The 14,305-nt window shown below is 36.1% G+C and overlaps 1 protein-coding gene across 3 annotated transcripts in view; it reads left to right on the top strand.

The window, feature by feature from the left end:
* Positions 1-14,305, top strand: part of KDM5A (lysine demethylase 5A) — a 117,454-nt gene continuing 103,149 nt past the window's right edge. The window contains exons 1-5 of one of the 3 annotated variants that reach the window (XM_074194687.1): positions 2-261; positions 2,419-2,496; positions 5,557-5,679; positions 11,897-12,067; positions 12,659-12,793. In XM_074194687.1, the coding sequence (XP_074050788.1) occupies positions 97-261; positions 2,419-2,496; positions 5,557-5,679; positions 11,897-12,067; positions 12,659-12,793 (672 nt within the window). In that variant the 5' untranslated portion in view covers positions 2-96. Of the gene's footprint in view, positions 262-2,418; positions 2,497-5,556; positions 5,680-11,896; positions 12,068-12,658; positions 12,794-14,305 lie in introns of all 3 variants that reach the window. The other 2 variants (XM_074194688.1, XM_074194689.1) reach the window with 2 other exon arrangements.

Genomic DNA, 14,305 nt, shown 5'->3' with positions numbered 1-14,305 from the left:
TCGGCCCCGGTGCGGGGACGTGAGAGGACCCGGCCGGCCTCCCGCGGCCCCCGCTCGTGCGACTTCCCTCCCGCTCCGGAGCCCCTCGGTGTGGACATGGCGGGTGCGGGGCCGGGGGGCTACGCGGCCGAGTTCGTGCCGCCCCCGGAGTGCCCGGTCTTCGAGCCCAGCTGGGAGGAGTTCACCGACCCGCTGAGCTTCATCGGCCGGATTCGGCCCCTGGCCGAGAAAACCGGCATTTGCAAGATCCGACCTCCCAAGGTACGGGGGTGGGGCCGGCCGCCGCTCGCCTCCGTTTCCCCGGCCTTGAGCCTCGGTGCGCGGCCGCCTCGGCTCTGGGGGGGGCGGGGACCCGCCCGCTCGGATCATCCGCCCCGGGGCGGGGGGAGGGGCGGGCGGGGCGGCTCCCCCGGCGCCGCTTTGTTGCCGCCGCTCCCCGGCGCCAGCCTCGGCCTTGCGGGGGTCTTCCCGAGGCGGGGGAGCCGCAGCGACGCGGCCTTGGCAGGGCCAGGCCGGGCCCGGCCGTCCGGAGGCATCCGCGGGGCCAGGGAGGACTCAGAGGTACCACAAAGTACTCAAGGTCAAAGAGCAAGGGGCCGAGGCGGCCCCCTCACCCTCTGCCGACGCTGTTTACCTCGGATGAAGACGGCTATTTTCGTGAAGATGATGCTGTTGGGCACTGTTAAAGACGCTGGAAAACAAATCTCCAAAAACACATTTTTAGAGATAGTTTTGGGAAGTTAGAATAGCCTCTAGACAGGAGGCACCATAGAAGGAACTTAAAAAAATTAATATTTTGAAGTGAATAAAATTAAAAGTGAGGATGGAAAAAAAAAACCCCACGTAGCTACTGATACATCAGCCAAAATGCTGCAAACTTTATCATGTTGTAATGTTGTGAACTTTATAAATCTGCCAACGTGAAGTTGTTTGCAAGTTCTAGAAAGGAAAACTCAAGGTTACCATTTCATTTATTTTAAAAATTATAGAATCTTTTTTAATCTCCCAAGAAACTCTGGAACCAAACTTGTAATTAAAATCTTATACTTAGTTTATTAACAGAATGTTGGGAGTTTTGTTTCTTTTTATTTCTGCTTTGTTTTAAAGGCTGCCTGGTGTGATGGATAGATATTGGATTAGGAGGTAGGAAAAACTGTTATACATCCTTTCTAGGACATTTATTAGCTTTGTGACCTTGAGCAAGTCACTTAACCTCTTTGAACTTTAAGCAGATCCTTAAAAATGCTTAAGCCAGAGAGTGGCAATCCATCTGTAGTGGTATAGGGAGTTCTGCACCAAGAGTTCCCTTTACACTCATTAGATCCTTCCAATTCATTTGTGTTTTAGGAATCATTTTGGCTTTAAAAAAAATTCTTTTAAACTGGGTAGTTGTGATAAGTTCCAGGCTCATTAATTACAAATATGGTTCCAGAATTTCTTTGGGGATTAAAGAAGCTTCTTTAATTTTTAAGATGATTGAAATGGTAAACTTAAGTTTTCCTTTCATGTAAATGTTGGCAGATTTTTAAAGTTTACAACATTGAATGTTCCCTACTTTTTCTTTTTTTCTTTCCAGTTTTTTAGGTGACTTTACTGTTAGCCAAATTAAGGTTGAAGCCTTGTCACCAAATTAACTTAAATTTTATTCTGCAAAAAAAAACGCCATCCTGAATATGTTAACCCATTTTAGTCATGCAGTCACTTTGATCTGGAGCTTATGGCCATATTTTTATGTATTTCCTCATCACATTGCTGTTTTAAAATATTGAGTGATCTCTTACAAGCCCTTCAATAGCACATGTATGTATATATGTATGTATGTATGTATATGTATGTGTGTGTATATATATATATATGGCATAGTCTCTTCTCTTGAAAGATTGACATTCTGAGGTACTGTGACACAATGCAAGTACATCAACTACAAGTACTTAAACTTTAATTTCATTACTTGACCTACTTGGTCATTTTTTCATTGCATTTTTCTTTATAATTTGTTAGACATGAGGGGAAAAAATTTATGGAAAATAAGCCTTTATTTTACTTAAATAGCATGGGAAAGATCCTTTATGAGAAAGAATATAAGGACAGGCTTTTTTTTTTTTAGATTTTTACAAGGCAAAAGTGGTTTTGCCCTGGGCCACACAGCTAGGTAATTATTAAGTGTCTGAGACCGGATTTGAACCCAGGTACTCCTGACTCCAGGTGCTTTATCCACTACGCCACCTAGCCACCCCTATTTTTTATTTTTTTTTCTAGCAGGTTGTTGTTTTTGATAAAAAAAAATATTAAAATTATTGTTCTTTTAAAAATGAGACCTTTTTATGTTAATCATTGACTTAATGTCTTGGTTTTTGGCAATTCCTTAATTATGGACATAAATTCTTTGTATATTAAATATTACTCTTTCTTTTTCAGGATTGGCAACCTCCATTTGCATGTGAAGTGAAAAGCTTTCGTTTTACTCCTCGAGTCCAACGTTTAAATGAACTTGAGGTAAGTGTGTTTTTACTGGGAATATTTAGTTTTTATACTCAAGGAGCCATTTTTTTCCTTTCTGTTCCATTTCTTTTTTTCATATCTTCAGAGTGGGAGATTTCAAAAGCTTATGTAAGCATTGCTCAGGAGAGGTAGCCTAAGCGGAGTACATAGTTGCTTAGGAGTCTTTAGACCTGAGTTTGAGTCCTACCTCTGATTCCTCCTGACTGTAAGGTCCTAGGCAAAATATCCAACCTCTTGCAGATCAAGTGCTGATCTGTATTGTCAGATGAAATTCACTGATATTATTGAAATAATGGATTTGGGGGTGGCTAGGTGGCGTAGTGGATAAAGCACCGGCCTTGGAGTCAGGAGTACCTGGGTTCAAATCCGGTCTCAGACACTTAATAATTACCTAGCTGTGTGGCCTTGGGCAAGCCACTTAACTCCATTTGCCTTGCAAAAACCTAAAAAAGAAAAAAAGAAATAATAGATTTGATGCTCTGCTCTCACCCGTGCTAGTATTTATAACTTTTGCTAATTAGAATTATCTGTTTGATTTTTATTGTCTTAAAAACTTTTTGTACACAATTTATATAATGAACTCTAATCATGTGAGGGCATGCAAGAAGGCATCATAGTGAGGGCAGCAAGTGTTGAGCTTTGAGAATCCTATGCCTATGAAACATAAGCTAACTTTATCCTTTCTAGGTTATTATATTTCTTCTAAGTATTTTCTAAATAATTTTGTGAGTGAATCTTCACAGTCCCCCATCTGGAGATTTGGTCTATGTAAAAGCAGATTCATTAATAAACTTAACAATTCATAGGAAATTTTTCTGTTTCTTAGTTTTTATGTAATCTTTTATGTTATAATCTGTGAACCTAACTCTTTCTTCTGTTTCTTATGGTCTCCAAATTATAAATGTCATTCCAGGTATCAAATCAATTGTCAGACCTTGCCATCTTTTTTTATCTACTCCTTTACTCTCCTTAGATAGCCACTAGTTTAGTTTAGACTCTCATCTCTTATCTGAACTATTGTAATAACCTCTTAATTTGTTGTCTTCCTGCCTCAGAATTCTTCTACTCCAGTCCATTCTCTGAATGGCTAGTTGCTGGAGTGATTTTCCTTCTGCACAGATGTGATCATGTCAAACTGAAATGTTTCCCAGTTGCTTGTGGAATCAAAAATAAATTGCTCTGTTTGACTTCTAAAACCCGTTACAACTTAACCTCTCTTTATTGTTCCCTCTCATAATGTATCACTTCTTTTTTTTTCATTGCAAAGTGCAGCAAAATTCTGACTTTTCTTCTAAATCTTACCCGTGGCGCCCTCTTTCCCCTGTTTTCAGGTCCTGTAAGACCCCCCCCCCCCCCCCCCCCCGAGTAGAATGGACTCTGTCTTCCCCTTTTGCCTCCTAGGCTCCCTCACTGTCTTTAAGATACACCTCAGACATCACTTTTAAGCTGATTCCCTTTCCCTCTGTCCACTCCTAACATTTGTCTTCCTCCTTAACTTTACTATATTTAGACAATACGCATTTATATATGTACAGGTTGTTTATCCTGAAAGAATATAATTTCTTGGGAACCAGATTGATTTCATTCCTAGTACCTAGCACCATACTTAGTACATAGTAGGCAGGAAATGCCATTAACTGATTATGGTCTAATTATGTATCGCTGTAATACTACACAGTGCAGGGTATAATGTAGAAAGTGATCTGAACTTGGATTTGTGTGCTTCTACCTAGTTTTGTAACTTTAGATGTGACTGAATCTCTCTGGGCCTCAGTCATCTTATCTTTGAAATGGGATTGATAGTGACTCATAGAATCTATATTGAAAGGTAGTTATGAGAATAATTTTATATATATATATACTGTATATATCTTGATATAATTACACTTTTATATATATATGTACATATATATATAAGAATATACATATATAATATAAAGTACTATATAAATGTCAGCTATATTATTATTCTTTAACAATTTAATGGAAACTTTAGTCCCCTACTTCACTAAGAGTTTTGAAGGTGTCCAATATGAACTCACCCAGCTAACTTCATTCCTCAAAACTTCTTGGTGTTAATACCTAATTTCTCTTCACAGAAGACTTTCTCCTTATTCCATACTAAGGCTCTCCTTATTCTAATTAGGACTCTTAACTTTTAACTTTATCCCTTCCTTCATGACTTGATATGATAGCCATCTACCCACTTTGACACATTTTTGATCTGTCTGTGGACCCTTTGTCATTTACCTACAAACATGCTTATTTATTTCTTCCTTATTTTTAAAATGCTTTCTCTTGACTTTCTAGCAATTTTTCCCACTTCTTCCTTCTCCTTCAGTACTATATTTCTTGAAAATATTGTTTGTTTATTGTCTTCATTTCTTTACTACCCATATTCTTTTTTTATTTTTTTTTTGGTTTTTGCAAGGCAATGGGATTAAGTCACTTGCCCAAGGTCACACAGCTAAGTAATTTTTTGAAGTGTCTGAGGCTGGATATGAACTCAGGTCCTCCTGAATCCAGGACCAGTGCTCTATCCACCGTGCCACCTAGCTGCCCCCCCCCCCAATGTTCTTTTTAGCTTAAAATCTTACTTCCAACTATTGGATTTATTGAAATTGCTTTCTAAATTCCACCAGTGACCTTTTTTCATTCTTTACTATCTTTGGTTTCTTGTAGCATTTGATACTCTTAACTATCATTTCTTCTTGGATTTTCTATTTCCTCTCCTTTAGAGATACCATATTCTTGTGACTCTCTAAGCACATCTAAATGCTTAAGGTATATATTCTTTAAAGTTTTGTCCTTGCTACACTTCTGATCTCTTTATTGCTTTTTCTCTTGACAAACTTTCACTTAAAAATTTACCATCTCATGTGAGATAATTCTTAAATCTCTTTTCCTTTAGGGTAAAGATGGTTTCATTTTTGTCTTTATGTTTTTACCATGTAGCAAAGTGTGTGTGTGTGTGTGTGAACTAAATGTCATTGCTGGTTTAGTGTCACATATTTATGATATCTAGTGCATTTATTTCTTTGTTTTATGTCTCAGGCAATGACCAGAGTGAGGTTGGACTTCTTAGATCAACTAGCAAAATTCTGGGAACTTCAGGGATCTACTCTGAAAATACCTGTGGTGGAGAGAAAAATCCTTGATCTCTATGCTTTAAGCAAGGTGAGAGTTAAGCGTAGTTTAGAAGTAAGGACTACAGCTCTTGAATTTATGTTTCAAATAAACCTAGGAAGAAGACAAGATTTCCTGGGTACAATTGGATGAGAAATGGAATATCATTTTCATCTCTCTCTCTCTCTCTCTCTCTCTCTCTCTCTCTCTCTCTCTCTCTCTCTCTCACACACACACACACACACACACACACATGCGCGTGTGTGGGAATTTAATTTAATTCATTCATTTAAGAAAAACTATGACTTTAATTTTTTCCTTATATATTTAGTTAACTCCCATTACCTTCCTGTATTTAATTATAAATCAAATACTTTTCTGAAGATAATACTATATAATAAAGGTTTTCATTTTACCTAGAATGGAAAGTTGTACAGATCAGTTTCATTTATGTCATCAGGTCATATTTTCTGTTTAACTGAAGGTTATCATCCTCCTCCAGTAGTCTAAACAAATTCCTATAAATGTTTCTCTTTATCAGTCTTTTGTTTTCAAGTTATTGAACATTGTAAAAGCAGAATTAACAATCTGATATTTCAAAGTGGAAAGTACTGTAAAATTTTTTGCCAGTATATTTTATTTCTAACCAGTATAAAGCATCTTGATTATGCCAGATATTATGGATACAAAGATAAAAGTAAAACGGTTCCCTCAGGGAGCTTACATTCTGTTAATAACAGATTAAACAACTACAGTGGTTTTAATTTATGAAGGATAAGACTAGATGTGTAAGTAGTTGTAATCTGAGTAATTTTGTGAAATGGTCTATTTTTGTTTCAAAAAACCTGATTGTTTTAAAGTAAAAAGTGTTTCTCACTTACGTAAAAGTTAATTTTATAGTAATACTTTTCATATAGAGTAAAAAATGTGAATTAATAATTGTTGGACTTTTTTTAGGTACATTTGAGCTCAGAAGTCTGAGAAGCATAGTATTGTGTTGCTTCAAAAAAAAAGCTGCTGAATCAAAACTCTAGATATAAAGGGGCAGCTAGGTGGTACAGTGGATAGAGCACCGGCCCTGGAGTCAGGAGTACCTGAGTTCAAATCCGGCCTCAGACACTTAATAATTACCTAGCTGTGTGGCCCTGGGCAAGCCACTTAGCTCTATTCACCTTGCAAAAGAAAAAAAAAACCTAAAAAAAAAAGCTTTTCCCACCTATAAGATGGTAGTGTCTGATTATCTGCTGTAGTCCTATGAAGATCCATAGTAACAGCATTGCTAATTATTATGGCTTTTTTTTTTACAAGGCAATGGGGTTAAGTGGCTTGCCCTAGGCCACACAGCTAGGTAATTATTAAGTGTCTGAGGCCGGATTTGAACTCAGGTACTCCTGACTCCAGGGCCGGTGCTCTATCCATTATGCCACCTAGCTACCCCCTAATTATGGCATATTTTTAGTGATGCTCATGTGACTTTGTAGGAAATCATTGTTAGAGTGAAAGTAATCTGCTTAAGGATTTATTTTAAAATATTATTTTAATCAAATTTTTGGGGTACCAATCGACAATTCTTTAAATTTTTATATTAGCCTTGATTATATTTTATGCTCTAACAAAAATAAGAAATCTTATCCCAGAAAGTTAACTTTAGTAGTTGTATTTAACTATTAGTAGTTTTACCACAGAATTTCTTTAGACCCTAAAACTGAATTTAACATAATTTAAACATAATACAAAATGTAAAAATTTAAAAAAAATCTCAAATCACCATTGAAAGTGTGATAAAGTTTATATTCTAGACTAAGTTGATCTTAAGTGTTTTTTTTTTCTTGAAGCAATGTTATATTTAAAAGCTAAAAGTCGAGTAATCCCATGATAGGAAGTTATGTTCTCTTTAGGTTTCATTAAATGGAAATTGGACTCGGAGAGTTTATATTGAGTAATTGAAATTTTAAGTCCTTACTAAGTTTAAACTTTCTTAGAACCTCTGTATCCCAGATTCATTCATTCATCCATTCATTCATGCACTTATTTATTCACTCATTCATTCATCCATTCATTCATTCATTCATTTATTTGCTTTCTTGCTTTCAAGGCAGTGGGGTTAAGTGGTTTGCCCAAGGCCACACAGCTAGATAATTATTAAGTGTCTGAGGCCGGATTTGAACTCAGGTACTTCTGACTCCAGGGCCGGTGTTCTATCCACTGCTCCCCTAGCCGCCCTTGTATCCCAGATTTATTGTGCAACTTTTAAGCAAGTATATCTTAATTTTGTGAAATTGTTTGCTTTTATGACTATAAGACTCAATGATATTTAAAACTAGTGAAAAACTACAGTTATTCTATTTATAATTGACAGTTGTTTTGCTTCCAAAGTGGAGACAGTGAAGTTGATTGGGCTTTTTGGGGTGACTGTTTACAAAGCCTGGTATTTTATTGTATAGTCAGAGGTTCATCTTGATTTAGAATTGTAGCTATTTAGTTGAGATTTCTAGTAGTTAGGGATTTATTGGAGAAGTCTTTTAAACTTTTAAAAAGGTTTTGTGTGACTTGTTTTCTTTTTGTTAGAGATTATATGCTCTGGGGATCTTGAAACCCTTTGACCTTTTAATATTTTTTTAAGGTGGAAAAGCAAGGTTTTTTTTGTTTTTTTTTTTATTCAGTGGTTAGAGAATATTGCTTGAGGCTAGAAAGACTTGTGATCATGTTCCATTTCTGTTACATAATGGCTCTGTGACCTTGGGCAAGTCACTTAACTTCTCAATGCTCTAGAGAGGCTTTAAGATTGTTGCTGGTAACATGCCAGCCTGCTTTGAGTTTCTTCTGTAAATCCAATTACAAGTCTAGTCTCTATCCCCTATCATAATAATGGTTTCCTGTTTTGATTTATCATTTCCTTTTTTTTTAAATTACTCTTAGTATTTAGATGTACTGCTTAGAATGTTATTAGTGAAGTCTTACCTTAATTTTTAAAACTGTTCCTGATTTAATAATAAATGTCCTAACCATTCTGCGTAAAAAAATTGATCCAAACCCCAGTCAGACTCTTATTTTTAGAAGACTGAAATTTTGACCTATTCTGACAGAGGGATTGAGATAAGGTTTATATTTTCAAGTACCAGACATGTCTAGTCTATTCTGGAATCTGTCAAAAGGAGAAATCCACCTTTAACAAAACTTAATTAAGCTTTTGTGTATTTGAGTAATTCTAGCTATTTTTATGAAGCCAAAATTTTGAGTATGATCCCTTTGTTTCATTTCATGACTTCAGACTTTCTAACTGCTAATGCCAACACAAGCTCTGGTTTTCTCAAATGTGTGCCATTGATCACAAGGGAAACTGGGAAGGCAAGTATAGAGGATTTAGTATAAATTCATAATTCTTAACAGAAAACCACTGTAAATACAAGTCTTACTGCTAGTGGGATAAATAGTATTTTCTTTGAATATGAAGGACAGTACATTATGTTAAAGCTTATATTTATATTCTGCTTTCAACAGCCCATTGGGGTAAATGATATAAGCATTTTTACAACTATTTTACAGAATAGGTTTAGAAAGGTAATGTTAGTTTCACTTGAAATCAGGCCTTTGTAGTCTTCATCAGGAATAGTGAAGTTGTATTCAGGTAGGACTTCACATTGGACTGATAATGATTCTTTCCATAAAAATAATTAAATCTGGTTAGAAAACTGAAATGCAAAGAAAATCAGAAATAGCTCTCAATTTCTTTGGACAGTCTTATGCTTTTTTTGTGGTTGCTTTGTCATGGCACTTCCCAACAAATAGCCAAACACTTTTTCCCTTAGTGAAGCTAAACTGTCTATTGTTAGGATGTATAACAGTTATTTTGTCAAATTATTTTATGATATCAATTTCTTCCTGAAATTAATTGATTTGTTTTGCATATTTTTCTTGTATATCTTACCCCACTGAAGAATGTAACTTTTCCCTTTTGTAAATTAAGATGAGGAAATTGAGACACAGGTAAAGCAACTTGAGTGAGGTTGGGTAATTTACTTCTTCTCTTTGGATATTAGGTTCCTCATGTGCAAAGTAAGATTGGGAGGAGGTTGAATTAGTATTTGGGATCTTTCTAGTTCTAATATTCAATAATTCTATGCTTTTGGCAGCAGTTTTATAACTGTAGCATCAGCCTTTAGCAGTTTAGCATATTTTGCCCTGATATTTCCCTGTGTTTGATTAATAACATGCTAAGTTCACCCACTTCTTGTCTACTAATTAGTGCTAAGTCTGCTGAGCCCCTGGGATCAGGAAACCTGAGTTCTGGTCAGCATTGTGATTTTGGGCAAATTTCACACCTTGGTTTCCTCACCTGAAAAATGAATGGGTTGGACCAAATAGGAGATTCTTAACCTGGTTAAAATTTTTTTGATAACTGTATTTCAGTATAATTGACTTAATTTTTAATTAGTTGATCAGTCAATGCCCTGACAGGAATTGGATATGAGTACCATATACCAGGTACTAACTATATACAAGTTAAATTGAAAATAATCCACTAGCACTAATTAAGAAGATTGGGAAAGCCTTCTTGCAGAGTATAAGATTTTAGCTGCACTTAAATAAAGCTAGGAGATAGACATAAGGAGGGAAAATTCATTTCGGGTATGGAAGCTAGTCAGTGAAAAAGTTTGGGTTCAGGAAATAGAGTAGTATATCTTGTTCAAGAAACAGTAAGGAGACTAGGTGTCACTGGATCACAGGGTATATGGGATGGTGTAAGGTATAAGAAGGCTGGAAAGGTAGGAGATGGCTAGTTCTTAGAGGGCTTTAATTGCTCTAAGGATTTTGTATTTGATCCTGTGTATTTTATTTTATGCTCTTTGTAACATTATTCTAAGAAGGAGCCATAGGTCTCCCCAGGGCAGCTAGATGGAGCAGTGGATAAAGCACTAACCTTGGAATCAGGAGGATCAGAGTTCGAATCCAGTCTCTGACACATACTAGCTGTGTGACCTTGGGCAAGTCACTTGACCCCAATTGCTTCACATCCATTTCCATCTCCAGTCGTCCTGATTCATATCTGCCTACTGGACCCAGATGGCTCTGGAGTAGAATGTAAGACTGGTGACTTAGACAACACCTCTCACTCAAATCCAATTCATGTACTTATCATGTTGTCACCTCCCTGATATTGTGGTCTTCTTCGAGAATAAAGGACAAACTGTAGGTTTCACCAGAATGCCAAAGGAGTTCATGACACAAAAAAAGTTAAAAGAACCCTTGAAGTAAATGATGTTCTAAGCTCTTCAGTATGACAGTTTGAGATATTCACATCAAATGGTTCAAGACTATCATCTCCTTGGAAATTAGACCTGTGTATTACTTATACTGCACATAGAACTAATATGGACATGTAGAAAACTTTTATTAGTGATTTTGACCAGTTGGCTAATTATGTCATTCCATCCACATAATGTCTGCACCTCGGCATATCAACTGCTTGTTTGATTTTTTTTTCACATCTACTTCCTGAAGCAAGTAAATGGCACGGAAGTACTTTAGATCTGGAAAACTTGAGTTCAAATTCTAAACATTTAGTACCTGCGTGTCCCTAGACAAGTTTGTTTACCTTTTTGTTCTTCAATTTTTTCTCATCTGTAAAGTATAGACTTCAACTTTATGGTACCTTCTAGTTCTAGAGCTGTGATCTTTGATTCTGTGTCAAATAGTCTGTTCCTCACCTCCAGAAATTTTGGTTCCCTCCTATATTTAAATTCTCCCCTTCCGAATTTATTATCTCTGATCTCAGCACTTAATTTACATATTTTGTGAGATATGATCATGCTAGTTTGTGTGTGTGTGTGTGTATATGTATATATATATATACATATATATATATATACACATACTTTTTTTAAGGATCTGTAAAAGCATCACAGACATTTTTTCACCCTATCATTTAGATCATAATCTCCTTAAATGCATGGGTTTTGTATTTTTGTGTTTTGTGTTTTAATTTTCCATTGGTGTTAAAAAACAAAGCTTTACATAAATCAGTTTAGTAAATGTTCTGACTTAATGATTAGTTTATTGATAGCTAATCACTATTCAATCAGTTTTAAAACTTTTAAAAGTCATTGAAAAAAAATCATGTCACAAGTATTGATAATTTTGATCTTTGCTGAGTCATTATAGGAAGGGAATTCTGAAGTGTGTGTGTGTGTGTATGTACTAGATATAGAACCAGATTATTGAAGAGAATTTCTTTTTCTAAAATGCTACTTATTTACATCTCTTTCAGATAGTTGCCAGCAAAGGAGGTTTTGAAATGGTAACAAAAGAGAAGAAGTGGTCTAAAGTGGGCAGTCGATTAGGCTATCTGCCAGGGAAAGGAACTGGGTCCTTGTTGAAGTCTCACTATGAAAGAATCCTTTACCCTTATGAGCTTTTTCAGTCTGGAGTCAGCCTTATGGTAAGTTGTCATTCTTTTCTGAAATTGACCTAATGCAACTTTGTCAAGTATCAACTTTAGATGCACCTTGATATTTAGTCATCAAAATAAATTTCTGTTCTGTATAACAGAAATAGTTTAGAATAAGGTAATAGTTATACACCTAGAATTAGATTGCCTTAGTCTCCTTGGGCAACAAAAAAGCAAATGCATTTGAAATTTTAAAGTCAAATTCATTTGCATTAATGAACAAGGTAAAGATTTCTACATTATTGAAAGCATGCTTCTCTTTTCCTTATCAGTTTACTATGACTCTTTACATTTTAGTGCTTCAGTAAATTAAATATGTTTTGTGCTTTCATCCACTGGTACCCTGAGGCAAGTAACAAATTCTATGTGACTTGTGTCTGTTGTCCCCACCATCCAGGCCTTGTGATTGACTTTCTGAACTTAAGTGACACCTAACTTTTGTTGTAAACTACCTAGAAATATCATTCTTCCTGCTTCAGTGGATTTTTCCACTAGTTTATTGGTTGTTTTTATCCTTTTCTCAGTGATTTCTATGCCTGGTGTCTGATTAGTGACTTGTCCTTCTGTGCTCTGATCCTTTAGGGTGTCCAAATGCCCAGTTTGGATATTAAGGAAAAAGTGGAGGTTGAGGTTCTCAGCACTGATGCCCAAACTTCCCCAGAGCAGGGCACAAGAATGAATATTCTACCGAAGAGAACCAGGCGCATCAAATCTCAGGTATTCAGGATCCATTGACCACTTGAGAGAGAAGTACAGTTGATCAGGGCAATAACATTGATAACAAAGCATTTCTGGTCATTGTATTGAATTTATATATACTAATTTTTATACCTCAGAGACCTTTTCTGATTCTAATTGGGAGATAGGTTGAAGAAATTGTGTTCTCTTATTTTCAGATTAACTAGAAATCAGATTATTATAAATATTTCTTTAAAAAAAGGAAATCAGGTGATTACTGGGAAATTCATTTGTCTCATTTTATTCAATGAGGAGATTTTAAAAAAGTTTTTTAGGGGACTTGGATTTTTTAAGGGTGGTTTTATTTTTCATTTGTTATTTCTGTAAGCCATCGTAATGTAAATTTTTATATGCCTGGGTTGGCCTCATGTAGCTGCTATATTGTTTATGAATCTTAAAGTAGCATCATTTCAAGGACCACTGTCAGCAAGTCAGTAAACATTTATTAAGTACCTGTTTTGTACCAGATGATGGGCTAAGTGCTGGACACATAAAGAATGGCAAAAAAGTACCTGCTTTCAAGGAACTCAGTGGAGGGGGGTAGTATGCAAATTTACAAACAAGATATAGACAGGAGATAATCATAAAGAAAAATTAGTAAGATTAAGAAAGACTGGGGAGAAGGCTTCTTTTAGAAGGTAAAATTTTGGCGGCTACCTGAAGGAAGCCAGAAAAATCAGGAGAGGTTGTTGAGGAGGGAGAGAATTTTAGAAATATAGTACTGCAGATGCAAATGCCCAGAGTTGAAGGATGGAATGTCTGGTGTGAAAAAACAACATAAAGACCAGAGTTGGTGGATTTTAGAGTATGTGGAAGGGCTTTATCTGTGAAAAGACTGGAAAATTGGAAGGGAACAGGGTATAAAGGACTCTAAAAGTCAAATAGGGGATTTTATATTTAGTTCTGGAGGTGATGGGGGCTAGTAGAGTTTACTGATCAGAGAAGAGGTTGATAAATTTATACCTGAGCTTTAGGAAGCTAACAACTGAGTGGATGATGACGTGGATCTGTAGGACTTAAGGAAGGCAGATTCACAAACAGCTATGCAATTGTCCAGCATGAAGTTATGAGGACCTGCATTAAGGTGATGACAGTGTCAAAATAGAAGAGGGGGCATGTTCAAGAGATGTTTAGAAGGTAGAATTGACAGCACTTGTCAATTGATTGGTGGAGGATGACTTCTATATTGGCATCCTGGGTGACTGGATGGTGGTATACCAGAAAAAGACTTTTCTCCTTTTTTTATTGATTTTCTTATGTCTTCTCATTCTATTTGATGTGATTTTAAAAGACTTAAAAACAAGTTCTTTTTCTAGTGAAAACACCTGTTTTTTTTTTTTAAGGATGAGAAACATGTCATTTTTATTTTTAAATTGGATACTTATAGCATGAAATAGGACTAATTTTCTGCTAGTCAGAAAATAAGTCATGGGGTTAAAAGTAAGGTATTTAGTCACTTAATAAGTTATTTTTCCTTCTAAGAAGGACAAA

Source organism: Macrotis lagotis, chromosome 7 (genome assembly GCF_037893015.1).
Source record: "Macrotis lagotis isolate mMagLag1 chromosome 7, bilby.v1.9.chrom.fasta, whole genome shotgun sequence".
In the NCBI taxonomy this organism is placed as follows: domain Eukaryota; kingdom Metazoa; phylum Chordata; class Mammalia; order Peramelemorphia; family Peramelidae; genus Macrotis; species Macrotis lagotis.
This window is presented reverse-complemented; position numbering and strand designations above follow the sequence as displayed.